We start from the raw sequence: 24154 nt of genomic DNA on the forward strand, positions 1-24154 counted from the left end.
GAATTAAATGGTCGGGGGGGGGAGTGAATAAGGTGAAATGAGATCAAATCAACATGTTGGGAAGCCATGCTTCCCTTCTGGCCTACTGCTGTGCACTGATCTCATGGGTGCAATTAGGCCCAGAGTTTGCTTCCCAGGTGGAAGCTAGTGGCAACCCCACACAGCTAAGGGCAATAGCAAATATATGCTGTTGGGATCATAGCATTTTCTGCTGGCCCAGCTGATCTGATATACTTTGCCTGGAAGCAGCTGATATCTGCTGCTCCACTGGGAGGTAAAAACCAAACACACCTTCCATCTCTGTTAGGTACCTAATTCAACTGTGCAGTTGGGATTGGGGGAAGGGTTGGATTTCTGCTTCACCCCAGCAGAGGCAAGCAGCTGCTGTATGTTTGCTTACACCCATTATTTTCACTTTTTCTACTGATCTTTGGGGCAGGACTGTAACTTTACTAGGTGTGTGTACAGCACCTAGCACAGTCAGGCCCTGCTCCTGATAGTTGTTTCTCATTGGCTGCTGCAATACAAAATAATAATAGCTTAAGGAGCCCAAATCTGAGAGATGTTCTTAAAGCCTGGATAAGACCAGCTTTCTTTTAGGCAGTGTAGCCTAGTGGATGGAGCACTGGACTGGAACTCGGTGGACCTGGGATCTATTTCCAGCTTTTACGTCCACAGGTCACTCAGCAGGCCAGGGGAACTTCCCTTTTTGGTGCTTCAGTTTCCCCGTCTCTAAAATGAGGATAATGGTCCTGACCTCCTTTTGTAGAGTGGCTTGTGACCTGCTGATGAAAAGTGCTGTATAAGAGCTAGGTATTATTTAGTTGTTAGTTCTCTGTATTGGCCAAAAAAATATGTCATTATACAGGCCTTCTCCACACCTGGCCACAGCCAGAGACTGCACGGTTACTGATCTGCATCCACTGATGCTGTTGGCAATGATACAGGGTCTGCCTTAAAAGTTGCTTGTGGAAACCTAGTATGAATTGACTTTCACACTTAATTCAAAGCAAAGGGTTAAAATTTAATATCCAGGATTTTAACTATCTATTGCTTTGTAATGTCAGTATGCTAACATCTTCATTATTTATATTCTAATCATGTACAAAAGTGTACAGTTTTAAAGGTGCACATTTACAACCTTACACCTTTCATAAAGCTTTTATAAAGGAGTTGATACATAATTCTATCTTCATATAAAGGGGTTTTCTACCTTGGTCTGGGTGCTTTCTTGGTCTGTGTTTTTGAAAGACCTGGGGCATTCATGTTGTATAAGTCCCGTCTGTGCAGGGGTAAAAACCTTTGGTGACTAATGAATTTGGCAATGGACTAATGAACTCTATAAAGATAGCTAAAGGCAGCCGGAGTATTTATAACTTCCTTTTTTGAGGTGACTGTCTCCAAAGTAATCATATGCATTAGATCTTGTGAAGCTCTTATGAATAAAAGCATTCTGAAATTTCTAGGGCAGGCTGGCTTTTAAATGTGACTGGGGGAAGGGAATATTAGACCTCAAACAAAAAATATAACCAATATGGGTTTTCAAGAAGTTAGAGAAACAGGCTTGCTTGATGTCCCCTCAATTTTTGTCCTATCTCCTGTGACCATAGATCAGATCTATGCAGGTCAGCTTGGGGCCAGTGCAACAATTCTGTCTGAAGGAGGAAGGGTGATTTTGCACTTGTAGCTCTTGACTGCGACATGGGAGCGTTGGTCCATACTCAGCTTGCCCAAAGTCACACATGACACTTGTGGACAAGTCACCTGGGGTGAATTTCTAAAAGCAGTAGGGAACCATTGAGAGCTGTTGAAAATCCTACTCTTCATCCATTTGGGCCTCCATTCCCCAGCCCCTGAAACCTGGCCGTAAGACTATTTCCCTTGTCTGTTTAGACCGTAAGCTCCCTTAGTCTGGGTTTGTTATGTGCCTAGCAAAACGGGAGTCCTTTCTCAGTTGTGGCCCTGATGCACAACTGCAGGGGTCAGCAACCTCTGGCATGCAGCTCACCAGGGTAAGCACCCTGGGGGGCCGGCCCGGTTTGTTTACCTGCCGGTTGACAGGTTTGGCTGATTGGGCTCCCCCTGGCTGTGGGAAGCAGTGCGGGCCAAGGGATGTGCTGGCCGCAGCTTCCCGCCTCCCCCATTGGCCTGGAGCGGCGAACTGCGGCCAGTGGGAGCCGCGATTGGCCGAACCTGCCGGCACGGCAGCTAAACAAATGGGCCCAGCCGGCCAGGGTGCTTACCCTGGTGAGCTGTGTGTCAGAGGTTGCTGACCCCTGCACTACTGTAATGCTAAATCAACACGATCTGTTTTTGCCCCCTCCAGTCTCATAATGGAAAGCTGGCTGCAGTATTAATTACAGAGAGAAGGCAGTGCCCTTATAATGAGATTTCATGGCAGCCTTATGAGGAGGGTAAATGTTGTTTCAATTTTAAGTATTTTGTAAACTGAGGCTCTCAGAGGGGAAGCAACATACCCAAGGGCACCCAGTGGATCAGTGGCCAGAAGTGGGAACAGAAACCATCAGTTCTGCTTTCCAGGCCACTGCTCTAAGTACTAGTCCCTGCTCCGTCTCCCTTTGGCTAGCATCCCGCAGAGGGGTATTATGCGGCTTTATGGGTTGTAGCTATTGTGCCTGTCCCCTGGGATCTGAGCACCCTTACAGCTCCAAGGGAGAACACAGCCAATCCCCAGCTGGACCAGCCTCTCCCTGATGCTTTGACTAGGATTTAAAAATAATAATAATAATAATAATAAATTTAAATGCATATGTGGGGTCTTGGCCAACACCTGGCTCCTGTGTGTGCGGGGGAGATCCTCACCTTCCATTCTGGGGGGAGAGACCCCAGCCCTCCTGCTGTCTCATGGGGGGTCTAGAGCGCTGGGTGGGGGAGACCCCTGTGCCTGCTGTCCCTGAGGATCCTATACTCTGGCCGCCTGGAGCTCGGGCTGGGCGACCCCCCCAGACCCCTCCCCCATATCTCTGCTGGGAAGCTGACCCCTCCCCTGCCGCCTGGCAGCGGCCAGCCCCTCCCCTCCTGCCCAGCCCCTCCCCTCGCCCGCCGGCCCCTCTCCCTGCCCGGCCAGCTCTCCGGCCGCAGTCAGAGCCGAGCGCTCGGTGGCAGCGGCCCTGCAGGGAGCGAGCGAGCCCCGGCGCGGAGCCGCCGGAGGGAGCGCGGTGGGGAAGGGAGCCGCGCACGCCTGCCTGCCGCTGCGCCCCGGGGAGCAGCTCCGTCCCTGGCCCGCTCGCGCCGAGCTTCCTTCCACCGGGGGCTGCAGCTGCTGCTGGGGGGCCGGGGGGCAGCCTGCACGGAGCGGGGCGCAGGAGATACAAAGGAGCGGCCGCTGCAGGGCAGGCAAGGGGAGAGGCAGACACAAGGGGACAGCCTGCAAAAGGGAGCTAACTCCCCGGGGGCTGCGGAGCCCCCCCGGTGCCCCCAATAAACCCTGGAGGCCGAGCCAGCTGGAGAACACCCGTCACACCCCCCCCGCGTGGAGGACAGCAACCTGGACACTGACTGTGTGTTACCTCCCACTCCCCAGGGGACATCTATTCCAGCTCTTGGAAGCAACTGAAAACACTCTGCTTCCCACCCCGTTTTTTTCGCGGAGGCTAAAATCTGGACAGTGTTCGTTGTCATCTCCCTCCTAACTATTAGCGATTTCCACCCAAAGAGGGATAAGTCTTGGAAATAAACCTACCAAGAGGGGGCGAAATCTAGGGGAGGAAAAGATTTTTGGAAGTTGATCCACGCCCCCTTCCTCCCGTTTTTTTTGTTTTGTTTAGGACACTTAAAAAATTCTTATTCTGCAGGGCACAGGTTCCCAGCTTCCTAGGAAATCCTCTGGACGGCGAGGAGCTGATTTGAAAGAATAATAATAATAATACAAGGATACAGCTGGGCCCAGTTTGCTTTTCCTGGTTTTTGTGTGTGAAGATGCTATCCTACAGCGTGCTGGACGCAAATGTGGTGGATGTGGAGAAAAGGCGAAACCCTTCTAAGCACTATGTGAGTACAGACAAGTTGACATGCTTACCCTCTGATTCATGTTGCATGCTGTAGCTGGGGCAAATCCTATTATAAGAGCAAATGTGTTGAGCCATTTATTGCCCCATCATTCAACAGATATTTACGGTGTTTTCAAGAGCATACAGGTAAAGTGATATCGCTGGATTGTTTTCTGTACGTGCCCCAGTAAATCTCTACAAACCATTTTTCCATGCCAAAAGCAACCACCCGCTCGCCCCAAAACCCCACTGCAGTGGAATTTGCTAATATACAAAATGAAAGATTTGCAATCTTTTAGATTTACAGTTCTAATGAGAGGACCCTGCAAGTCGCTCACCCTATCTACATCTTGAGCTGAACTCCAGTGGGGAGAAATATCTTTCCATCTGCTCCCTAGATCATAGAAGTATAAAAATTTGTATTTTTAGTATATGCAAGACACGGTGTCTTTTAGAGAAGCCCCTTTAAAGTCCGTGCAGTTGAATATATTCCAAATAGTTCTCCCAGTTTTGTAGTTGATAGTTTTCTTATATATTGCTGGAGTACTGTGAAACCACTTAATCTCTAGTGCTTGCTTAGGACAGATGCTGTTCCAGTGGGTGGAGTGCTAACCTGGGAAATCCAGGGTCAGTTTCCCTCCTTTGCCTCAGATTTCCTGTGTGACCTTAAGCAAGTCACTTAACCTCTCTGTGTACCAGTTCCCCATCTGCACAATGGGGATGATAGCACTGATCTACCTCGGGGGGGGGGGGGGGGGGTTATGAGGCTAAATACACACAAGATTGTAAGATGCTTAGCTACTATGATAATGGGTGGCCATATAAGTAAGTAAGATAGAAAGAGACTGTTCAATGGAGGTGACCTTCTATGAAAGGAGGAGGAGGAGAACTGTACTTGATAAGTTCATACACTATATATGGAGGAGTCCTCTTAGTACAGGAGCAGCTTAATAAGTGTGGACTATCAGAGATTTCACTGTAATTTCCCCCCCCACTAGTTTTTCATCACCCCAAATAGATTGCGTTGATGTTGCTTTGTTCTCTTGTTTCTTTGTTTCCTTTTATTGTTAAGGTTGACTTGCACTACTTGCTCAGCAAAGTTCCAGTTCAGCATGCAAGGGATCCCTTAACTCGCCTATTAAACCCTGATCCAATTCAGTAAATTGTGCAGTGCTTGCTCTGGTCCAGTGGGAAGCAGAGCAGGACAGGGCTGCTGTAGGTTTCTGGAGTTAGCCAAGGAGGAGGTGCTGAGGCATCAAGTGAGCATTTTGCTCCTTGGTCTTGTAAATTTTGAGACTTTGTGTTTTGAAACGTGTATTTGCCAAGTTATCAAGGCAGACTCAACACTTGTTTCCTTTTCATGTCTGCTTCACCTTCTGTCTTCACACCTCACTGCTAAATGGAGAAACATCAGACAGGGATTGCTGCAAACCCTCCCAAGATATCAGTACTACAGTATGTTTGTCCCTGTTGTGTGGAGGTGTTGCCTAAAGGTGCTGATGGCATGCAATAGAGTAGGCTCCCTTGGTGCCTCTGTGTCCTGTGGTTGAAACATACACATCAGTTAGACAAGGCTTTTGAATTCTCTAGCTTTGTCTGGGTTTTAGTTACATAACCCTTTTGGCATGTTCTTCTCAAAACCAACACTCATTTAGCAGACTTTCCTGGAAGAGTTGATTTTATGTTATAGAAGATGAATCAGTCATCATACTTCTTAGCATGCAGTGTAGTTGTAGACCTGTGGGTCCAGCTCAAAAACCAGGGCAAAGCCCCAGACATAGTTTACTTCGGTGTTTAAGCTTTCTGAGCAGTTAGCCTGCAGCCACATCGCCTTGGAGCTGCACTCTTGTTAAAGCTCCCAGCCTAAGTAGTTATAGGTCCTATGCATGCTTCTAAGAATGGAGGTGTTAACCTTGATGTCCTGTCAGATTTCCACTTGAGCAATTGCACTCTGTCTACTTACTCCTCCATGGTTTCATGTTGGATAAAGAGTTGTTCTTCAATTCCTGTGTAATGTTGTTGTGACTGACTGTTATATGGCTGCTGTGTGTCTCCCCAGAGGTGACTGAAGTATATTGCTGTGTTGTGATCTCAATGTAGAAGTTTTTAGTAACTGTAAATAAAACACTATATAAACTTACAAAAGGTGCTAGATAAATAAAATCATAACTTCTTGGTCCTTAAAAAATTACCTACAAGGGTTTATTTTTATTCTTTATAACAGGATATATGTGAAAGATCTGAAAACTAGAGCATCATTTACAGTTTGAAACAAAACCTGTTCCTTGTTCACCTTCCTGCCAATCTTCTGGTTTTGAATCTATTTTCACAGCTAGAGTTGACCTTACATTTATAAAACTGTCTAAAATCTCTTCTCCTCTTGACACTTCCAGGGCAATTTCCCTATTTCTCCAGTCACCGTAGAGCCATCCAGGGAAGACAAGACCAGAATTTCTAATGTGTCTTTTGTTATATTAAAAAAACAAAACCAGGCAGTCTTGCTGTATATATCCATAAAACAGCAAGAAAAGGGCACAGCTTCTCTTCCCTGTAGGTTGCCTTAAGTACAGAACTTGCTCTCATACATCCTTACCTAACTGCCCGGTATCTTTTGGGGACCATACAAGCCTTTCTGCCTATTTGGCATGCTTAGATTTGGAATCGGTTGCTGTTACAGGAGATGAGAGGAAGTTGTCTTCTCCATCCATTTCCAAATTCGCATCCAATATCAGGCCAGGTCTACACCAGAGTTTTGTTGGCATAGCTGTGGTGGTCAGAAGTGTGAGTGGGGGGGAAATCACATCCCCCTAGCTGACATAGCTATGCTGGCAAAACCCCCAGTGTAGATTCAGCTATGCCGACAGAAGAGTGCTTCTGTTGGCATAGCTAATGTCATTGTGGAGGTGGTGTTACATTGCTGAAAGAAAAACTCCATCTGTTGGTGTATACCATGTCTCCACTGCCAGAATAACTATTCTGGTACAGCTCTACCCTATTGTTTCCCATATTCTCAAATTCATGGCCTCACCATTATGTCAGCTGCCTTCTCCTCCACAGCTGACCAGATGTATGGTGGTGATATGTATTCTCCTACTGTCATCACTGTACTCTCTTGAGTGCTTATGCTGAGATCCCAAGGTAATGGACACACACATTGGTACAAATTTTTGCTTACAGCATCTCTTGGTTTCCTGTGACAGTGGTGCTTGGGTACAGTACAGCACACAGGCTGAGAAAAGGTAGAATGCCTGTGACATCAGACAGAACTGGTTAGACCTTTTCTGCAATTGAAGCAGTTGAAAATGCCGCTGACTCCAGCCATCTGAATCACATTATTTGTAATTCCTTGCCAGAGTAATTATTTCCTAATGTGATCTCCATATGATTCACACTATAGATCTTGCATGAATTCCTGTAAATAGAAGCTGTAACCACTTCACCCGAGCTGTTTGAACATGATTGTCAACCAATGCATGTGATTAATAATCTCTGAATGTAGTAAGGCAATAAGTGTTTCTATTCAGATGTTCAAATCTTGAATTGCCTCTTTTGTGAAGGGGAGGGTAGGAGCTGGCTCAGTGTCACAAACAAGTTTGCGCAGGTCAAACTAATTATTGTAAAATGTGGGCATTTCTGAAGAACTGACTAATTAAAATGTCACCAACTTACTTGCCACATCTGCTCTCCTTGTGTATTCCGAGTCCTGTCTACTTGCTTTAGTGACAAAGATCCTTGCTATTCCTGTTAGCCCTATAGAGCTAACATAGGAGTGGGAGCTGGATTCCATTCTGGCTTATGCATCAATGGGGTAGGTAACTAAATTCCAGCTGCAGGATTGAATTTTGCCCTCTGTCTTCTGGGGGCTGCGCAGGTATGGCAATGCGTGTCTGGTTATTCATGGGTTAAAAAGGGCTTCCCCTGACTTTCAGACCCCAGGTTGAGTTTGCAGGGCTGGACATTGCAAGCGGATGCTTATTATTATTTTTTCCCCCTTTCTAAAATAGACAAATCTGCTCTGGAGTTAGGGGGACGCTAACAAACATGAAACCCCACAAGGCCAGTGATTCAGAGCTGCTCCTCAGACAGGAATATACCTTTATATGTAAAGAAGCATTCCTGCTTTTAACTGAGTTAATTGTTAGCAATGTCTTAGACATGGGGTAGCATTTTCAAAAGTGATTTAGGAGCCTGAATCCTGCCTGCTTTCGAAGGGACGTAGATCTTGTCTAAACAAGAAATTTGCACTGGTTTAATGAAGGTGTGATTTCAACTCCATTTAGTTAAGCTGGTGTGGGTGATCTGAGGCCATGTCTACACTACAAATTTTGGCTGATGCAAGTTACATTGGCACAGAGCTGCCACAGTTAGTATATCACTCATCCACATGCATAGTTGATTCCTGGCGTTGGTGCTATATATACTCGCCAGGAGAGCTTGCATTGATGCACGGTGCTTATCATGGGTAAGTATCCTAGTTCTCTACTCACCACCATCCAGTGCATTGTCTTTTGGAAAGTTTTGACAGTGCCTGGTGGGGCAGAAATAAGTCACCCTGGGCAACTGGGAACAAGGAGTCAAGTTCCCAGCATGCAATTTTCTCCATCCCATAGTGTCAGCCATATCCCATAACTTTCACACATTTAAAAAAAAAAATCCCTTGTGGCCCTCCGCCCTGCCAGCCAACTCTGACGGAGGTCTGGAACCTGCACAGCTCTATACTATTGTCATGAGCATTGCAAGCACAGGATCCACGATCCTCCAGTATTTGCACAGCTGTAAGAAGAACCACATCAGCGGGAAACATCAGTTTCATGGAGGATAGATTGCTGTGGGCTGTAGCAAAAACCAATTCAAGGTGGTTGGTGACATTCACAGAGCAGATGGTGGAGCACTGCTTTTGGATCTCAGAAACAGGCACTATCTGGTGGGATCATATCTTAATTCAGGTATGGGACGACGAGAAGTGGCTTCAGAACTTTTGAATGTGAAAGGCCATGTTCCTGGATCTGTGCACCAAGCTTGTCCCAGTCCTCCAGTGCAGGGATACAAGAATGAGAGATGCGATGTCAGTGGAGAAGCTAGAGGTGATCGCACTGTAGAAACTTGTATTGCTGGATTGCTAGCAGTCAATGGGAAACCATTCTGGAGTTGGAAAATCCGCTCTGGGGCCACTGTCATGCAAATGTGCAGGGCTATTAATTTTCTCCTTCTGTGAAGGACTGGGGCTCTTGGGAATGTGAAAGGTGTAGTGGGTGGATCTACAGCAGTGGGGTTCCCAAACTGAGTTGGAGTGATAGATGGTTTGAACGTCCCTATTTTGGCATCAACCCACCTTGACCCAGAGTATATCAACAGGAAGAACTGCTTTTGCGAGGTTAGGCAAGCATTCGTGGGTCACTGGGGATATGTCACAAACATCAATGTTGGCTGGTCAGGGAAAGTGTATGATACTCATATCTTCAAGAATTCAGGACTGGTCAGAAAGCTGCAAGCAGGGACACTATTTCCTGACCAGTGGCTTATCATTGGCAATGTTGAAATGCCAGTAGTGGTCCTGGGGAATCCAGCCTGACCCTTGCTCCCATGGTTATGAAGCTGTACGTCAGCCTCCTCAACAGCACCAAGGAAAGATTCAACTACAGGCCCAGCTGGTGCAGAATGTCAGTTGAATGTGCTTTTGGTAGGTTGAAAGGACGCTGGTGTTGTTTACTCACCAGACTGGATCTCTGTGAGGAAAATAATTGAATGGTTATAGCTGTGTGTTATTTCATGCGTATTATCTGTAAGGCAAAGGGCGGAGGGAAGCTTCCTCCAGGATGGAGGTGGAGTGGCTGTCTGCTGAGTTGGAGCAGCCAAACACAAGGGCTGTTAAAAGAGCTCAGTGCAACTATGGCTGAGGGTGCGCCATTGGTACATCATTGTAATGGGAAATACATTTACACACTTAACTGAGGCTCCTTCTTCTGCACTGGACTTGCCTGTGCTTGACTGCTGGGACTGACTGGACTGCCATGGAGTCTCAAACTGGCCATGGCGCTCAGCATAGCTTGATCCCCCAGCTGCAAGTCCCTCCTCCTTGCTGTTTATGGCCGGGGTCCTCGGAGGTATCCACAGTGGTCCGCAGGGTGGTGGAATCTCCATCAAATATGGCGTACAACTCTTTGTAAAAGTGGCAGGTCTGTGGCTTGGCACTGGATTGGCTCTCTGCCTCCCTGGGCTTCTGGTTTGCCTGTGGCATTGCTGCTGATCCTTCTCATACCCCTTCTCCTGCATACCCCTGTGAAATCTGCTTGTAGATATCCACATTTCTAGGGCTGGTCTGTAGCTGTGCCTGCACAGCCTCTTCTCCTCGCACTCCCCAAAGAGCCAATATGTCCTGTCTCCTCCAGGCTGGAGAGTGCCTGGAGTGTTAGCTGGCATGGTCAACTGGGCAGTTGCACACAAACATGGAAATTTACTAGGTGTGTTCGCAAAACTGGGCAATTGGGAAAAGTCATTTCAAAAATTCATGAAAGGTCTTTAAAGGGTGAGGGGAGGGGTGGCTTCTGCTCCCAGTGACCCCCAGACAGTGGAGTTCACAATTGTGACCAGAGCGGTCAGTGTTGGGCATTGTGGGACAGCTGCTGGAGGCAGGGGTGGTGGAGCCTTTCCAAAACCATTTCCCTGCCTCTGCCCTTCCTCTCCTCCCCCCTCCCTCCCCTGGCCCTGGCAAAGCTGGGAGGCACCCAGCCTCCCTGGCCCTGCTCACCTCACCTTCTGGGGTTGCTAGGGGGCCCAAAAGCAGTCCCCACCCCGAACGCTGCCAAAGGCAGGTGGAGGATCTGCAGCTCTCCACAGCTGCCTGGATGGTTCTTACCTCAAACCACATTCCGACCTGGCAGCGGGGCTGAAGAGTTACAGCCTGTCCATGGTAAGAGTGGAGGGCTGCTCTTGGGTGGTGGGGATCTCACGGCTGCCCATGCTCCAGCTGCTGGCTGGGGGGACGAGGCCTTGGGGGGGGGGGGCAGGAGGAAAGAGGAGGGGAAGGGGGTGGGGCCCATGGTGAAAAGTGGATGGGCCAGGCCCATCCTCTTTCAAAAAGTGGGAGACTCATGGCCCCTCCAGTTAGTTGCTTAAAATTTTAAGTTAAATGGGTGCATCTTATACATGTAGAAAAGGCTTTAGGCTGCTAAGGCACACAGGCACTTCTGAAAATGTTACCTACACTCAACGGTGCTGTACAAACATTTGAGTCCTGTAAGCTGCCCTCCGCAAGCGAGCTCCTGCACCTGTACCAAACCTCCCTGACTTCAAAGGAACTGTGTAAGGGTCCGTGTGTGAAGCAGCTTGCAGGATGAGAGCCTTAATCACTGTGTCAGCATCCCTGCTGGGAGCTAGGTCTGTACTGTGCTTCTCTTACAGATGGGGCAATTGAAGAGAAAAAGGCTAACTCCTCAAGCTCAGTGACTCAGTGGAGTAGCTGGTAATAGAACTCAAATCTGCTGTCTCTGGCCCTTACATTGGAAGACAGTCTGGCTACTGGTTAAAGCATCTGGTAATGGATTAAAATACACAACTAGAAAAATTACGAGCCCTTGGAGTATGTCATTGGCTTCCTAAAAGTCACTTCCCATTTCATAAGAATTAAACAGGAAGAAGGATTCAATGGGACTCTACCTGCATCAGGAAGTGACATACCAGCTCTCTCATGTAGTCATTTGGGAGGAAACAGCTGGACACTTTCTACTGTACATTTTTTTTATCTGCCTTTTTTATGTCACTTCCCCTGAGTCAATGCCTGCTAGCACAAGAAGGAGCAGTTCTCAGAGATGACAGGGAAGAGTAGGGATGCTGGAAGGCACTTGAGAGCTTTGTATAGTACAGTCAAGTGGTACCATGTTGTAAATGAAACTGATACCTTTTTGCCTTGGGCATGCAGTAGAAATAGTTCATGAAGCATGCAGAGTCCTGCACAGTAATCTAATACTGGCTTTTATAAAACTTTTTTAAACAAAGTCTCGACTACTTAATAGCCTCCCTCGTTAAACACACACAGGTTAGTGTATATGCCAATTTCAAACTTTCAAGGAGCTTTAAAGGGTTGAGGAAGACTGAGTGCATCTGTGACCCCTGGGCAGTGGAGTTCACAATGGTGACCAGAGCGGTCAGCGTTGGGTGTTGTGGAATATTTGCGTGAGGACTGTTGTTGTCAGCATAGGTAATGCGGTGTCTACGCTCGCACAGGACATGGACCAGTTTACTAATAGCTGTTATAGACTTGTCTTTTCTGCTCATCACAGGAGAAATGAGTTTTGTAAGTGATAGTCAGGGACTTGTTTCTTGGAGCAGCTAGTCCTGGAACCCTCAAGGGGGGGAAGCAACTTTTTGGATTTAGTCCCAAGTGCCATACAGGATCTGGTCCAAGAGGTGAATATAGCTGAACTGCTCAGTAATAGCAACCATAATATAATTAAATGTGATATAATTTGGGGGGGGGATGGATACCAAAAACAAGCAAAAAAAATAACCCAAACAAAACTCACCACCACAGTAGCATTTTGCTTCCAAAAAGGGAACTAAACATAAATGAGGAAGCTAGGTAAGTGAAAAAGAACAGTCACAGCAGTGAAATGCCTGCAAACTGCATGGAAACTATTTAACAACACCAGAGCAGAGGTGGCCAAGCTTACTGACCCTCCAAGCTGCATACAACAATCTTCAGCGAGAGCTGGAGCACACCTGCCAGAGCTCGAGGTTTCAGCCCTGCAGGTGATGCCTCACGGGGCTTGGGGCTTCAGCCCTGCTCCTGCTGAAGCCCCAAGACCCCAGCTAGGCAGAAGCTGCTGCCCCACCACCCTGCTGCAAGGCAGAGGTCTTGAGCTCTTCCCCCAGGTCTGGTAGCTGGAGAATGGGGGAGGGGGGAATGAAGGGGATTTATGCATACTCACCAGATTTTGCCCAGATTGGTGACAAGTTCTGTCTGCCATCTGACAGCTGTCTGGCCTCAGATGAAACAAGCTGAGGGTCTCAGTCCAATTGCTACAGGAGCGGATGCTTTATGTTGGACTCTCTTCCTGCAAGAGGTGGTCCGTCAGGCTTTCCAGCACTAGGTTGAGATAGGAAAGCATGCACAGTCACTGGCAGTGCTGTGATAAGTGGGGTCCTGTAGTCGCCCAGGGCTATCAGTCTAGCCACTTTCCTCAGCATTAAAATCTCTTGGAACTGATAAACAAACAAGAACTTGCTAAGTATTTTCCTGGAGCGAAGCCACAGGAGGAGCAGAGCAGGTTAAGTGATATTCTTCCTCTTCACTTCCCCTTTACTTAGCAAAAACAACGACGAGTCCTTGTGGCACCTTAGAGACTAACAGATGTATTTGGGCATAAGCTTTTGTGGGCTAGAACCCACTTCATCAGATGCATGAAGTGAAAAATACAGGAGCAGGTATAAATAAATGAAAGGCTGGGGGTGCTTTACCAAGTGTGAGGTCAGTCTAACGAGATAAATCAATTAACAGCAGGATACCAAGGGAGCAGAGTTCAACCTTTCCCTGAAAGGATTAAAATGAACTCTTGAACTAGCTCCTGAGAGCAGGAAAGAGGGAACCCAGAAGCTGTGGAAGGAAACCTTCTGTGAGTGTGTGTGGACCTGTGAACAGAATAGACCAAGAGAGGCCCAGCTTCATTTCTAATATAGCATGTTGTTTTAAAAAATGTAGTGATGGCTGAGGTAGGGAGGGTTAAAAAGCAACTGAAAACATGTGCAGTACTAACTCAGGTGTTTTACATAATAATAATAATAATAATAATAATACCCATATACCCCTTCTCATATTCAAAGTGCCAGACACCTCGATGAACCCCCCAGCTCCTTTGGATAAGTAGGTTGGGGTCAACCTCATTTTACAAATGAGTAAACTGAGGCACAAGGCGTTGTTGAGCAATTATCCTGTGGTTTCGCAGTAGGTGGAGCTGGGATTAGAAACATAGGAATTCCTGGTCCTAATATCAATTCACCTGGCCACTCTGTTCTGTCATGTATAAAGCCTTAGCACCTGTGTCACTGGGGGATGGGAAGAGACACTGCAGCCCGTGTCCTGACATGTGCTGCCATGGCCAATCCCAGTCAAGGAGGTTTATTCTTTCTTAACCATTGTTAAGAAACAACCAGAACGCAGTCTTAAGTCAATACCGGGCACCAGACTTCAGGACTACCCTCCCAGGAGTCTCTGGCTCTCCAGCTCCTGGCAACTTTCCTATCTCCTCCAGCTCTGCTCCCCTCTTGGAGCTGTAGGGTTACGTCCTTCAGCTCCTGGCTCCAGGGACTCACCAGAGGAGTTAGCTCCACTCCAGTGTGGCCTCTGCTGACCAGGCTCAGCCTTCCTCAGTCCTTTCTTCCTAGTTGCCTACTAGTAACCCTTTGCAGGCCCAGGTGTAGCCCAGCTCTCTTTAATTAGCTGGATGGGGCTCACCTGCTCCAGTCATAGAATCATAGAATATCAGGGTTGGAAGAGACCTCAGGAGGTCATCTAGTCCAACCCCCTGCTCAAAGCAGGACCAACACCAACTAAATCATCCCAGCCAGGGCTTTGTCAAGATGGGCCTTAAAAACCTCTAGGGATGGAGATTCCATCACCTCCCTAGGTGACCCATTGCAGTGCTTCACCACCCTCCTAGTGAAATAGTGTTTCCTAATATCCAGCCTAGACCTCCCTCACTGCAACTTGAGACCATTGCTTCTTGTTCTGACATCTGCTACCACTGAGAACAGCCTGGCTCCATCCTTTTTGGAACTCCCTTTCAGATAGTTGAAAGCAGCTATTGAATCCCCCCTCACTCTTCTCTTCTGCAGACTAAATAAGCCCAGTTCCCTCAGCCTCTCCTTGGAAGTCATGTGACCCAGTCCCTTGATAATTTTTGTTGCCCTCCCCTGGATGCTCTCCAATTTGTCCACATCACTGTTGACAGGAAGCTAGCTTAGAACAGGTAACCCAAAGATGGAAAAACTCTGTAATCCATCCCAAATGTCCTGGCCTGTCCAGTTTCCCTTCACTGCAGGTTTATTTCTAAGTAAATAGGAAACTGCAGCAGAATTGCGCCAGATTCCTTTTACTAAAAGGAAAAGACACTGTCTTAAAAGCACAACTGGGTAGCAAAGGGTTAAAGGAAAGGTCCTGCAGGGTGACCAAGATGACATGGCAATGTACTCTAGCTGACGTACTCGTGAGTCTCTCAGTGACCTCAAACTCCTGGATGGTCTCCAGGAGAGCCTGGCCCTGCCCCAGTGACAATAGTCTTTAATTTGTTGGCCTGTCAGAAAGCTGTTAAGTCACTTTTTTCACAGGCCCATTTCCAACCCTTTGGATTTCCCTGCTAGTAAACTTAGTAGCACGTCATGGTTTTAGCAGAAGCCAGGCTTTGAAGCCAAGTCAGCGGCACTGGAGTCAGTGAATGCCCATTCATTGTAGGCCATTATCTGAATTCCCAGGCTTTTTCTTCTCAGTATGGTCTGTGTCTTACGCAAAGTGCTGGTCAAAAGCCCAGTGCAGCCTCATGGGAAAACTTTGAAGAGGTTCTAGAAACCATGGCCAATGTTGTCAGTGCCTAAAGATAGGGTCCCGAATCCCTAGGCAAAAGTGCTCTGATTCTGAGAGCTGCTGCTCCCGTTGATGTTAGTGGAATTTGTGGATGCTCAGCACTTCTAAACTCAGGCCACTCTTATTCAGGTGTCTAATTCTAGGCACCTGGGTTTGAAAACTTTGTGTGCTAATAAATTGTTGCTATTAGAAATTTTCTTCTTAAATAAAAGATAGAGATGGGCTGGAACTAAAACCTTTGAGTAGAAAATGCCCAAGCTTTGTGGGGGTTTAGATCCATACCCAAACATTTCACCAGCCCTCCAACTCTAAACGTAGCAAAACAAAGCCTCAGATCCAAATATTTCTTCATGTAGGTGGGATTTGTAGCCCAATTTTGCAGCCCAGGTCCATGTCTCATAAAAAAATGCCATGATATTTCTATTTTGTATTTACTGCTGTGGCAGCTTCTTCACTTGAAACCTTAGTCTTTTCTGGGGATGTATTAGGCTGTGGAATTGTCTCCCAAGAGAGAGAGTAGAAATTAAATTGCTTGTGACATCCTAAATCTATAGTGGACAAAGCTCTGGAAAACAGATTATAGGGAACAATCTTTCAGTGATCCCAGTGGATGGCTCAGGTAGTCTAATAGGTTTTTCCCCTTCTCTAACTTCTGTTAATATCATACCACACAGAAGCACATTAGGTGGATGTTTCTGTGGAAAAGTTCAGTAGCCACATTAACAATTAAGGTTTCAGAATTAACACAGAAATTGGAGTTGGGTTCTTCATACCTTTCTTAGAACTATTGTTTTAGGCTGTCTGTAAACCTAAGAAGGTACCACTGCATCAGGTTGCGTTGCAAAGGTTTTAATTGCAATCTTAATGTCCAGGAATGGATCATTCAAAAAACAAAACAAAACATTACTCAGACCACGTCTACCCTAGCGAGCTTAAAGTGGCACAGCTGCACCACTGCAAGATCACCTGTGTAGCTGCTCTGTGCTGGCGGGAGAGCGCCTCCCGCCAACATAACACTGCACATACTGCCGCTTACGCTGGCGAAATTTATCTTGTTCAAAGTTGTTGTTCTTTTCACACCTCCAAGTGACATAAGTTTTGCCATCATCAGCGGTAGTGTAGACATAATACTGTGATCCATTTCAGTTGACTTTGAGCTCTGTCCAAAATTCTCTCTTAATTTAGCCAGGTAGCCTGAAGACAGGAAGACTCCTGCCAGTTGGGTGGGGTGAAGGAGGGGACCCTAATTTGTATGCAGATCCAGTATTCCTCCCTCCTAGGCAACAGAGGCTAATGGAGAAGCAAGAGTCAAGCTCTTGGCCACAGGGCAGGAATTATGGCATAATCAGGTGCTATATGGAGTGAGATGAAATTGGTGCCTTCCCAGCATATTCCTCAACTGTATCACGTCAACCGAACACCCTAAACTCACTGCAGGTTGCTAATATTAGAGCTGTAGAGTCATGAACAGCTAAGGTTAGAAAAAACATTAAACACATTAAGGAAGTGAACCTCACTTCCAGCTCCCGCCTCTGCTGCATAGTACCGCTAGCTTTCAGACACTATCACACATTTACAAGCCAATACCATGCATCTAGGGGTGTGTCTACACTACGGGATTATTCCGATTTTACATAAACCAGTTTTGTAAAACAGATTTTATAAAGTCGAATGCACGCGGCCACACTAAGCACATTAATTTGGTGATGTGCGTCCATGTACCAAGGCTAGCGTCGATTTCTGGAGCGTTGCACTGTGGGTAGCTATCCCATAGTTCCCGCAGTCTCCCCCGCCCCTTGGAATTCTGGGTTGAGATCCCAGTGCCTGATGGGGCAAAAAACATTGTCGCGGGTGGTTCTGGGTACAGCCTCACCCCTCCCTCTGTGAAAGCAGCAGACAACCGTTTCGCGCCTTTTTTCCTGGGTGAACTGTGCAAACGCCATAGCACATAAAGCATGGACCCTGCTCAGATCAAGACCGCAATTGTGGACGTTGTAAACACCTCGCGCATTCTTGTGCAGTCTGTGCTGAACCAGGACCTGCAAAGCCAGGCGAGGAGGAGGTGGCTATGGCAGAGCGGCAACGAGAGTGATGAGGACATGGACGCAGAATTCTCTCAAACCACGGGCCCCTGCACTTTGGAGAGCCTGCTGGTAATGGGGCAGTTTCTAGCCATTGAACGCCGATTTTGGGCCCAGGAAACAAGCACAGACTGGTGGGACCGCATAGTTTTGCAGGTTTGGGACGATTCACAGTGCTGCGAAACTTTCGCAAGCGTAAGGGCACTTTCGTGGAACTATGTCACTTGCTTTCCTCTGCCCTGAAACGCCATAATACCAAGATGAGAGCAGCCCTCACAGTGGAGAAGCGAGTGACAATAGCCCTCTGGAAGCTTGTAACGCCAGACAGCTACCGGTCAGTCGGGAATCAGTTTGGAGTGGGAAAATCTACTGTGGGGGCTGCTGTGATACAAGTAGCCAAAGCAATTATTAAGCTGCTGCTACGAAAGCTTGTGACTCTGGGAAACATGCAGGTCATAGTGGATGGCTTTGCTGCAATGGAATTCCCTGACTGTGGTGGGGCAATAGATGGAAGCCATATCCCTATCTTGGCACCAGAGCACCAGGGCACCCAGTACATAAATTGCAAGGGGTACTTTTCAATGGTGCTGCAAGCACTGGTGGATCACAAGGGACGTTTTGCAACATCCGCGAGGGATGGCCAAGAAGGGTTCATGACGCTTGCGTCTTCAGGAACACTACTCTGTTTAAACGTCTCCAGCAAGGGAATTACTTCCCAGACCAGAAAATAACAGTTGGGGATGTTGAAATGCCTGTAATTATCCTGGGTGACCCAGCCTACCCCTTGATGCCGTGGCTCATGAAGCCATACACAGGCAGCCTGGACAGTAGTCAGGAGCTGTTCAACGACAGGCTGAGCAAGTGCAGAATAGTGGTAGAATGTGCATTTGGCCGTTTAAAGGCGCGCTGGCGCACATTACTGACTCGCTCAGACCTCAGCCAAACCAATATCCCCATTGTTATTGCTGCTTGCTGTGTGCACCACAATCTCTGTGAGAGTAAGGGGGAGACCTTTATGGCGGGGTGGGAAGCTGAGGCAAATCACCTGGCCGCAGGTTACGCACAACCAGACACCAGGGCAATTAGAAGAGCACACCAGGAAGTGGTGCACATCAGAGAAGCTTTGAAAATGAGTTTCATCACGGGCCAGGGTACGGTGTGACTGTTGTGTTTGTTTCCCCTTGATGAATGCCCCCCCTTGATTGACTCATTCCCTGTAAGCAACCCACCCTCCCCCTTCGATTACAGCTTGCTTAAGGAAATAAAGTCACTATCGTTTAAAAATCATGTTTCTTTATTAAAAAGTCATTATAAAAAGAGGGAGAGAACTGACAAGGTATCCCAGGTGTGGTTTGGGAGGAGGATACGAGGGAAGGAAAAGGCCACTAAAAAAATTTCAAAGTACTGACAGCCTTTTGGTTGGGCTGTCCACGGGGGTGGAGTGGGTGAGTGCACAAAGCCTCCCCCCACGCGTTCTTACACGTTTGGGTGAGGAAGATATGGAACATGGTGAGGGGTGAGGGTGGTTACACAGGGGCTGCAGCGGCACTCTGTGATCCTGCTGCTGTTCCTGAAGCTCCACCAGACGCCGGAGCATGTCAGTTTGATCACGCAGCAGCCCCAGCGTTGAATGCCGCCACCGCGGATCTTCCTGCCTACACCTCTGATCTTGAGCGTCTCTCCTCTCCTCACGCTGGTTCCTCTTGTCCTCACGTTCACTGGCTTCTTTCCTGTAATTTGATACCATGTCCTTCCACTCATTCAGATGAGCTCTTTCATTGCGGGTCACTTCCATGATTTCCGAGAACATTTCTCGCATCTTTTTTTTCCTCCACCTTATCAGAGATAGCTTTCGGGATGGAGTAGGGAGGCTTGAAAAATTTGCAGCTGCATGAGAGAGGTAAAAAAGGGAGAGAAGTATTTTAAAAGATACATTTTACAGAACAATGGTTATACTCTTTCACAGTGAAAAACACTATTCACCTTACATAGCACATGTGATTTCACTACAAGATCGTATTTTGCATCTTAATATTGAGTGCCTGTGGCTCTGATGTTAGAGATCTCACAGATGCAGGTCCGGGCAGCAGAATTCAGCTTGCTTGCAGCCATGGTAAGCCATTGTCTTTCGGTTTCTGCAGCCTTCATATACACAGTGCCCTCCTTTCCCAAATACGAAGCCAAGCCCGTTGAGTGCTCCTTCGTTCCTGTTAAGATGCAGCAGCAGAAACCACCCCCCCATCCAATTCTCTGGGATGATCGCTTTACCCCTCCCCCCACCGCATGGCTGGTATCATGGAAGATCACTGCTAATCACCCCCTTCCGCCCCCCACCGCATGGCTGGTAGCAGGGAAGATCCCTGCTAGCCAAATGCGAAAAAGCTCAGCGCCATTCTCCCCCCCTCCCCACTTGGCTACCTGCAAGGAAGGATTTCTTTTAAGCAACAGGCAAACAGCTCAGTAGGAATGGCCATCTCTGTCCCCTTAATTAAATTCCTGAATTTCAACCAGGTTACCGTGAACGATATCACTCTCCTGAGGATAACACAGCGAGATAAAGAATGGATGTTGCTTGAATGCCAGCAATCACCAGGACCATACGCAGCTAGGCTTTGTCATGCAATGATACCAGATTACTTGCTACATGCATGGTGTGGTCAAGTGTCCTACCATGGTGGATGGAATAAGGCTGCCTTGCCCAGAAACCTTCTGCAAAGGCTTTTGGAGTACCTCCAGGAGAGCTTCATGGAGATGTCCCTGGAGGATTTCCGCTCCATCCCCAGACATGTTAACAAACTTTTCCAATAACTGCACTGGCCGCGAATGCATCCCAAGTCCTCAGGGCAAATTAATCATTAAAAAATGCTTGCTTTTAAACCATGTTTTATATTTACAAAGGTACACTCACCAGAGGTCGCTTCCATGGCTTCATTATCTGGGCTAGTGGCTTGGGAGGACTGGGAGGGTAATTCCGTCTGGGTGAGAAAAAGCTCCTGGCTGTTGGGGAGAACGGAGTGCTGTGTGTTCTCTGCAAGCTTGTCCTCCTCTTCCTCCTCCTCATCTTCCTCGTCTGCAGAATCCTCAGGCATGGCTGAGATTACCACCCCCACCTCGGAATTCACTGACAGGGGTGGGGTAGTGGTGGCGGACCCCCCTAGAATGGCATGCAGCTCAGCGTAGAAGCGGCATGTTTTTGGCCCTGCCCCGGACCTTCCATTTGCTTCTTTGGTTTTCTGGTAGGCTTGTCTGAGCTCCTTAACTTTCACTCTGCACTGCACTGAGTCCCTGGTGTGGCCTCTCTGCATCATGGCCTTGGAAATTTTTTCAAATTTTTTTTTTATTTCATCTTTTGGAACGGAGTTCTGTTAGCACGGAATCCTCTCCCCATACAGCGATCAGATCCAGTTCTTTCCGTGCGGTCCACGCTGGAGCTCTTTTTGGATTCTCAGGAGACTACATTGTTACCTGTGCTGATGAGCTCTGTGGGGTCACCTGTGCTGGTGAGCTCTCCACGCTGGTCAAACAGGAAATGAAATTCAAAAGTTCGCAGGGCTTTTCCTGTCTACGTGGCCAGTGCATCTGAGTTCAGATTGCTGTCCAGAGCGGTCGCAGTGGTGCATTGTGGGATACCGCCTGGAGGCCAATACTGTCGATTTGCGGCCACACTAACCCTAATCCGATATGGTAATACTGATTTCAGCGCTACTCCTCTCGGCGGGGAGTAGTGCAGAAACCGGTTTTAAGAGCCCTTTATATCGATATAAAGGGCCTCTTGTGGACGGGTGCAGCGTTAAATCGGTTTAACGCTGCTAAAATCGGTATAAACGCATAGTGTAGATGAGGCCTAGGTCTTGGCAGCTTGAGAACTTCTGCTTCCCAGCCTCGGGTCAAGTGGCAATTTATTTTTGTACAGGTCTAGTGGCTGGTAGTACTAATAATACATGTGCATGCTTTGAACTTATGTGATGCCTTTCATCTGCGGATCCCAAAACACTTTTAAGCCTCAGCTCCTCTTTATAAAGTGGGTAAGTAAAAGCGCCTAGCAAAATATCTCCTGGTAGGGAGCCTGCACAAAATAACTGGATGGGCTAGGGCAGAGGGATGGAGCTTGTTAAGGCTTGAGCCTCCCTGGAAGTCATTTCATCATAGGACTGGGGTTGGAGGTAGTGGGTAAGAAAGGGAGTGAGAGAGGATTCACAGCCAGTGCTCTGACCACTGCTTATCACATTGCTCATAATTGTCTCAGTTCCCTTGTGCTCCTACCTGTCACCTCTTATCTTATAGATTATAAATTCTTTGGGACAAGGAAATGTTTGTACAGCATCTATTAGAATAGGGTTCCAATCTTGCCAGGGCACCATTTGATTGGTGCTACTGCAATTCAGAAAGTTAATAATAATGATGGCTGCAATACAATCAAAATATTTAACATCCAGAACTAGGATTTTTATTTTTTAAGGCTATACACCCATCACAAAGTAGCAAAAGTATCACAGATTAGTTGATGCATGTTCAGTATTGCCAGCCAAGTGTTCAAAAATTATGAGCCAGGTTGCAAACAGCTATGAAATTATTTTAAAAATTGAGTGTTTTTAATTAGATATCTGTCTATTGGTTTTTGAGCCTTTAGGATGCACTCAGGTCACGTTTTCAAGCTTTTCCTCCACAAACATGAGGGCTAGAAACTTACTTCATTTTTAAAACTGAAAGTAGAGAGTCTCCTATGATCACCTGACTCCAGAGTCTGGGGCTTTAAGTAAAACACCAAACATCTGGAGACTCGTGATAAGTCACTTGAGTTGGCAACACTGCCTGTGTGTGTGTGTATAAAATAGTAAGTAGGTTTGTGTAGCAATCTGGGTGGAGAAGGGGCTTCATGATGCTAATCCCTGTCTCTGCTGGGGTATTATTACATGGTGTAGACGAACGCTTCGTTGTTCGCGGTACAAAGTTGCTGGAGACCACTCTTTCACACATCAGTGCCCTTTCTATTTCCCAGTATTTCCCCACCACCACGTATATACAGCTATATACAATTCAATACCAGTCAGGTAGCCCCTTAGGGAACAGCTTGCTCTTACAGCAGCTGGGAGCAACAGGTCCTCACTTCCTTCCTGCTAGCTTTATAGGCCTTCCTCTCAGCAGGCTCACAGGTGATTGCTCTCAGGCTCCTTTAATGAGCCACACCCTGCCAGCTCCAGCCAGTTCCCTTTGATGGGGGAGCTATGCTAGCAGGTTCTGAGCTAAGGGGTTGGTTCAGTGCCTCTTAAGCCAGCACCCTGTTACACATGGATTGAAGAGACAAAGTGAATGAGGTAGTATCTTTTATTGGACCAACTTCTGTGAAGAGGCAGTCATCCTGTTGGGTCCCAGCTTTCAGCTAAGCCGTTATATAATAAGCATTACAGTATGCCCATTTTAAAGAGGGGGATATAGGCACAGAATAATTCAAATTTGCTCAAGGTCACAAGGGGCCAGATTCAACCGCCCTTACTCAAATGAGCGCAGTGGGACTATTTGCCAAGTAAGGTGCCACTCAACAGAAGCATGGCATGCTTTAGCCTGGCGTGACTCCCGACTCTATCCCTGGCATCAGCCCTTTGAAAACACTTGGTGCCCAGGGATGGGTAGATGTTTTATTGCAAAGAAGAGATGAGTGAATGCCTCCATTATAACATAATATTCCTTTAGAGTTGTCTCACAGAAGCTAGGCTTGAAGCCTTGAATGATGCTACAGGCTTGCAAAAGGGTAGAGGAGAAAATAGATCTTGTGAGGTTCCCACATTACATGTAACGAGTCTCATCTTATTCAGTTGCTTAAGCAGATGGTGTCTATTTAATATTCTAAAAATACACATAATTCAGTTGTTGGTTGGCTTTTTGGTAGGGAACAGGCACGGCAGCTTAAAGGAGAGCCATCAGCTGGGTACAGAAGCTCTGCAGAGTTTATAGAGCACTTTCCTTCAGCAAATCTGCACCAACGGGAGGTAATGCACAGTAAACGCACCCTGATTCTGTGAAAGGGGAGGTAGCGGAGCCGGGAAGGGAGGCAGCCTGCGGTTTTTGTTTCGGATGCAATAACAATAAGTATGTCCAGATTGGGCCTTTGAAAAAGTTTTTAGGGGGACAAAGGCCAAAGATAACAAGAGTTTTCCAGAGTCTGGAGTAGAGGGAAAGGAAGCCAGTGTAATTTGGAGCCCTGAGTGCTGGTGGGCACATAAAGGCTGAATCTCCGCTCACCGCGTCACTTGCAAATCAGGAGCGATAACCGTGGTGATACAAACAAGCTGCTTCGTTGGCCCGTTTGTGTAGCTAATGGTCCCGACCTGGTGCTTTGGAGTTTCAAAAGTGCTCTCTTTTAAAGTCACTTTCCTTTTAATTTAACTGTTTTCTCTTTTTAATTGTTTTTGGCAGTTGCTTTTTAAGGGGTCTGTGACAAACCTCAGGATTTCAGTCCCCCACAGTGCCAAACCATACTGTGAGGTCAT

General features: G+C 47.2%; 1 protein-coding gene across 4 annotated transcripts in view; it reads left to right on the top strand.

The window, feature by feature from the left end:
* Positions 1-2368: 2368 nt before the first annotated feature.
* SH3PXD2A (SH3 and PX domains 2A) overlaps positions 2369-24154 on the top strand; it is a 396876-nt gene continuing 375090 nt past the window's right edge. For 3 of the 4 annotated variants that reach the window (XM_050957985.1, XM_050957988.1, XM_050957987.1), the window contains exon 1: positions 3330-4011. In XM_050957985.1, coding sequence (XP_050813942.1) covers positions 3940-4011 — 72 coding nt within the window. In that variant the 5' untranslated portion in view covers positions 3330-3939. Of the gene's footprint in view, positions 2415-3329; positions 4012-24154 lie in introns of those variants that run through there. The other variant, XM_050957986.1, reaches the window with a different exon arrangement.

The sequence above is a fragment of the Gopherus flavomarginatus genome, chromosome 6 (genome assembly GCF_025201925.1).
Source record: "Gopherus flavomarginatus isolate rGopFla2 chromosome 6, rGopFla2.mat.asm, whole genome shotgun sequence".
Taxonomy (NCBI): domain Eukaryota; kingdom Metazoa; phylum Chordata; order Testudines; family Testudinidae; genus Gopherus; species Gopherus flavomarginatus.